This window comes from Vigna unguiculata, chromosome 5 (genome assembly GCF_004118075.2).
Source record: "Vigna unguiculata cultivar IT97K-499-35 chromosome 5, ASM411807v1, whole genome shotgun sequence".
In the NCBI taxonomy this organism is placed as follows: Eukaryota; Viridiplantae; Streptophyta; class Magnoliopsida; order Fabales; family Fabaceae; genus Vigna; species Vigna unguiculata.
This window is the reverse complement of record NC_040283.1, coordinates 22,928,056-22,933,880: the sequence shown is the minus strand read 5'-3', so window position 1 is coordinate 22,933,880 and position 5,825 is coordinate 22,928,056. Positions and strand designations below refer to the sequence as shown.

The 5,825-nt window shown below is 29.4% G+C and overlaps 1 protein-coding gene across 1 annotated transcript; it reads left to right on the top strand.

The window, feature by feature from the left end:
* The first annotated feature begins 776 nt into the window (after positions 1-776).
* On the top strand, positions 777-5,496 carry LOC114183992 (myb-related protein 305-like). The gene is made up of 3 exons (XM_028071216.1): positions 777-980; positions 1,175-1,304; positions 4,986-5,496. Exons 1-3 carry the CDS (start codon positions 842-844, stop codon positions 5,314-5,316), a joined length of 600 nt encoding a protein of 199 aa, XP_027927017.1. The 5' UTR covers positions 777-841; the 3' UTR covers positions 5,317-5,496.
* The last annotated feature ends 329 nt before the right edge of the window (positions 5,497-5,825 follow it).

Sequence of the window (5,825 nt, the reverse complement as noted above, 5' to 3'; positions counted from 1 at the left end):
ACTTCTTGTCATGGCATGTATTTATAAGCTTCCTATATTACAAGTAAAAGATATATTAAACAAATTTTATTACTTGAAGATAATTAAGTAATTAATCTTGAAGATATTATTAATTAATTATTATATCATAATTTCTTGAAAATATTAGATAATAAATTATTATTATAATATGGTAATAAATTGTTATATTATAAGATATTAATTATAAATATATGGTAGATATAATATAATCTGATTATAGGTTATTATGCTACAAGATATTAAAAGTAAATATCTTAGATATATTTTATAATATTTTTGGGTATGTAAAATGTATAACATAATATATATTGTTTTCTATTTCTTTCTTATTTATCATTCATTACTGTGGTGAACATGAAAGATAAAACAAAATATAGGGTTGGTAAAGGATCATATTTTGCTCTTTGATATTTGTGTAAGTTTGATCAATAGACTTAAGCTTTCAGTCCCGGTAATTTTAAGCTTGTAATGTAACCTCTAAGGCTGGTAGTATTTACACAACATCTTTTGAAGAAAATGTATAGTGTACACACCTGATGTTCAAATATGGAGTGCATGTGCGTGTAACTTGAGAGTACGTGAAGACACTCGTCTCTTATAGTATGCCAGGGAAAACAAAATCATAGTCATGCATGCATGTGTTGACATGAGAAACATAGTTAGGTACGTGAAAGCATGTCGTTATGCTTAATAGAAAAAATTCATTACAATTACCAAATGACTTAGCCTTGCCTCTATTTAAACCTGCCAAACCCTTATTAACATTTCAATATCTCTCTTCCCCTCTTCTCTCTCTCTCTATTTTCTCGTACTAAACAATATGGATAAGAAATTATCTAGCGTGTCTCACGATCCTGAGGTGAGAAAGGGACCATGGACAATGGAAGAAGACTTAATCTTGATCAACTACATCGCAAATCATGGGGAAGGTGTTTGGAATTCTTTGGCCAAAGCTGCTGGTAAAGATATTTTTCATTCTTCAACTTTTTTTTATTTATTATTATTATTATTATTATTATTGTTATTATTATAATAATAATAATAATTATTATTATTATTTTTGTACTATTTTCTTCTTTTTTTCCCGTCTCTCTCTTTGTTCCATCTAAGCCCTATAGTTGCCAGAGAATGATGGATCATCATGATTTTGCAGGTCTTAAACGTACCGGAAAAAGCTGCCGGCTCCGGTGGTTAAACTACCTCCGTCCCGATGTTAGAAGAGGGAATATTACACCCGAGGAACAGCTCTTGATCATGGAGCTTCATGCAAAGTGGGGAAACAGGTGAACTCATGATTCGATTTATATATCAATAAGAAGAAGAAACTTGTTAAAAACTTAACATAGTGCATGAGTCCACCACAAAGATCTTATATTTGAAATAAATGATATTCTTACACTGAAAAATATTTTAAAGGGCGAATGGTAACTTTTGGTTTATAATCTCTAATCGACCATTTTTGTTCTTATTTTATTATTGTTTTTGCAATCTCGGTTCTTCATTTTTTAAAATTTTCTTTTTCATTCGACCTTCAATTTTATGTACTTTAATTTATTTCTTTTACGTTTTAATTAATTAATTTTTTCTGGTACCTAAATTAAATATGTTGAATTTAAGGTTTAATTAGTAAAAGAATATAAAGAAAAAACTAGAAAATTTGACCATACTATGAATGTTTTTCTAGATATGGATACTAAAAATGATAACAAAAATGAAAATACGGGATCACAAATAAAAAACTTAATCATCAACCTTCTTCGTTTTCAAATGGTGAAAGAAAAACTTTGTTTATCTCTTTAATATTTTGGAGGTATTAGATGACAAGTTAGTACATTCGTGGAAGACTATTTTTGATGGAAGGATAGAACTTTAGCCAACGGAAAGATTGCACAATAGGGTTTTGTTGAACTTATAGACATTTCATGTGAAAAATCTATGTACGAATTTTTAGAGCCTCCAAAATGATTTCGATTTCCATCTTTATGTATAAATTAACTGGATTATTTTCCTTCGAAGGGTACATATTCAGCATCTATTCTCACTGTCGCAGTTTCACATCATAGTTATGATACGAAAAACATAAGACATAGCTACTTAACTTTTTCTGCGTATAATAAAAGGTGGTTAGTTTTTCTATGGATTATGTCAAATCTCATTTTTTTTTTCTCGTTGATTTTGAAATATGTGCATCTCTAACATTGGTTCGTGAATTTTGGTTTTTACTTCATACCTACTTTTCATGTTTTGATTTAAAAAAGTAAATTTTAATAATAAATAAAATTAGAGATGCTGCTGATCAGCCAAGAGAAATACGATTTGTAAACAACCATAAAGTAGATTTATCTTCCAAAAGAAGAAGAAGAAAATACACTTCAAGTTTTTAATCAGCATCTATTATTTTTTAAGAAAAGTGTTCTTTTCGTATTATATTTTTCTGTTCTTACATCGCTCCCATAAGTCTCTATAATGGTAAAAGTTTTAACACATGTAGAAGAAAAAAGAAGATATATACCTCTAAAATGAAAATAGACTTTATAAGGGAAAAAATAAGAGAAAAATGATAGATACATATAATGATAGAAATAAATCACTAATTGAACTTTTTTATATTTCATAGAATTTTTCAGTAATTTTCTTCTTAAAAATTTCAAGTAATGAAATTTACTTATAAATGTATGATTTTTTCTAAAAAATATATTTTTAGAAAGGAATTTCATGTATATGTTTGAAACTTTAAAGTTTCACGAAACATGTGTAAGAATAGTTAGAAAAAAGAAAAAAGTTAATGGATGTCAATAAAGAATTAGAAGATATAAAAATTAAGAATAAAAAGAAACTAATGATATAAATATATATATCCTCATATAAATTAAGAGTGTGTGCAAAGTGTAATAAGAAAAGGAAAGAAAAAAGTATGAAAAGAAGAGGAAGATAAAAGTGAATTATAAAGTTTTAGTGAACACCATCCAACATATATATAAAATGTACCAAACATAACACATTATTTCTTATGTACATTATTTATTTCATATGTTACTCCACAATGCAAAGACAAATATATGGCTAATTAATATTAATAATTAATTTTGATCTACTATATATATTCTTAAAACTATTTATTTAAGATATTATTATTTAAAGTAAGTTTAGTAAACAATAAGGAATATGTATCATGAAAAACCAAGAGAGAGAAAGAGGTGTAGGGTTATATTAAAATTGAAGTGAGATGCATATATAACATTTTGAAATGAAAAGAAATGGTATAAAACAATTCAAATAAAAGAGACAAAGGAAAATTATACGAGAAGGCAAGTGTAAGGTAGTTGTAAAGTTTTTAGTGGGAAAAAATAGAATTAGAAATGAAAAATCATGAGTAATATGTGGAGAAGATAAAGAAAAAAGACCAACTATGAAGTTCTTTATCAATATTTAGTAATATGTATATAAATATAAGAATAAAAGTTTATCTCCTAAAGGAATTTAATTTTACAAAATGGCTATTATAAGCAACCTAGTGAAGGAGAAGGAAGTGAACTAGAGCCGGGGGCCTTCCATTAATGGAAGTGGGCACACTTTTACATCTTTCGTGTTCCAATGAAAGGGAAACTTTTGTTAGAATTTAGGTAATGAAAACGGACCCAAACCATACCCTGTTGGCTTTTCTTCACTAGGGCACATGTACTTGTAAATTAACATCCTCCCCTTGAGGTTAACCTTAGATGATACATTCTTAACCTAACTATAGCTCCACCGTCGAACACTTCTCACTATTCATTTTTTCTGTCTTAGCCTACAGAACAAACCAAACCCTTACAAAGAAGTCTTAAACTCTAACATCTCAGATTCATATTACATCCTTAAACATAACATTACTCGCAGGAATCACACACACGTGCCTTTTCAACATAGTCAAACCAGTTTTAATGAGGCAATTCCAAGAAAAGGTGAGGGGGGCGGGGTGTTCAAATTTCGAAGAAAATAAAGTAATTGCTTACACGAAAAGCTTTTGTAGATAATGGAATGAAAAGAGGTACAAGAAAAGATAAGAGAGATTTGAAGCATATACTCTCTACCCGAGGCATGCATTGAGAAATCTGATTTTCTTATCTTGTAGCCTCTGCTATACATCAAAGGAAACTCAGAAATTCAGCATCTTTGCGTACCTCCATAATGATCGTTTTATAATGGTCACTTTGATTCTCAGCCATTGAACATGGCCTCCTTTCAGACTGATCCTATTTATTATAGTAGCTGCCACTTTTTTACTAATCATAATGAAACTCTTCAACAACATCTGGTAGCTTTTAATTTTATTTCAACTAATTAATCCCTTCTTCTGTCAGTACAGTCACACAAAATTGGTTTCTGCACATTAAATAGTTGTCTGCTATTACAAAATTCTACAACACAGTATCTTTCTACCTTGGAATTTAGCTTCGAACTATTCATTCATACATTTCCGTCTGTTATAAATTAAAAATATTGAAAACAAAGTCAGCAAATTTTAACTCTATCTTAATTAATGGATCTTAATTCATCGTGTTTACAAACAAATATATAATGGATTTTAGAATAAGTATAAATTATTTTTGTTTGTTTACAATTAAAAACTCGTTTATAATGAATTTTTAAATGCTGAACTAAATGCCCAATTGTTTTTAAAAGATAAAAAGTAAATTATTCAGACAAAATGCAACTTTGAGTGATTATTACAAACTACTGTACTTAATATTCTCCTAGCCAATTAGCTTTCATAAAGAAAAAAAAAAGAAAACAGAAAAGAAAAAGAGATCTAATTATATAAATTGAGATAGATATTTCTTTATAAATATTTGTTAGGTAGGTATCTGAGATTTACTCATTTCAGAAGTTTGGGTTCCAATTGTTTCCCATTATGAGAAAAGCAGTACATTTATAGACAGATATTTTAGTCTCTTTCACAAATCACTCATTTCCCAACGCAGGTGGTCCAAAATTGCGAAGCAACTACCCGGAAGGACTGATAATGAGATCAAGAATTTCTGGAGGACAAGGATTCAGAAGCACATGAAGCAAAGTGAGAGCTTTCAGCAGCAGAGTAATTCTGAGGCAAATGATCACCAAGCTTGCACTAGCCAAGTGTCCACCATTGCTGAGCCAATGGAGACCTATTCTCCATCCTGTTATCAAGGAATGCTAGAACCATTCTCAACTCAGTTCCAAACAAATCCTGATCAATCCAGTTGTTGTACAAATGACACCACCAACTACTGGAGCATGGAGGATATCTTATCAATGCAGTTAGCCAATTACTAAACGGGACAAAAACCTACATATAAACACATAATATGTATAAAATCTAAGTCTTCAACTTTCATAAAGCTGGAATCTCTGGCTTAAAACATATCAGGTTTGTTATATAAGTAGTTCCATGTTTGTACTTCGGTTTTTTGCGTACCATCAATATTTCAGAACTAAATTATTATGAGCTCTTAAGTAAACTATATCTCAAAACAATCTTATAAATAATATCGTATGTGGACCATAAAAGATAAGGTTGTTAACCACAAACTTTTAATATTTCCCCCTCATCGTCATGTCAGTAGTCCTATTTCTCAAGATTTTATCATTTTGTCTTTGTCTCAAATTCAACCTAATGATTAAATATAATACTGTTGTTTAAACTTCCACATGTTGATACACTATTTCTTCTGTTTTCCATTGAACTTCAAAATATTAACACAGCGTAGTCTGGCACTCTGTAAATTTTGTAATGAGAAATGATAGGTTGACATCCACATTTGACCACTTTTTTTACCACCTTC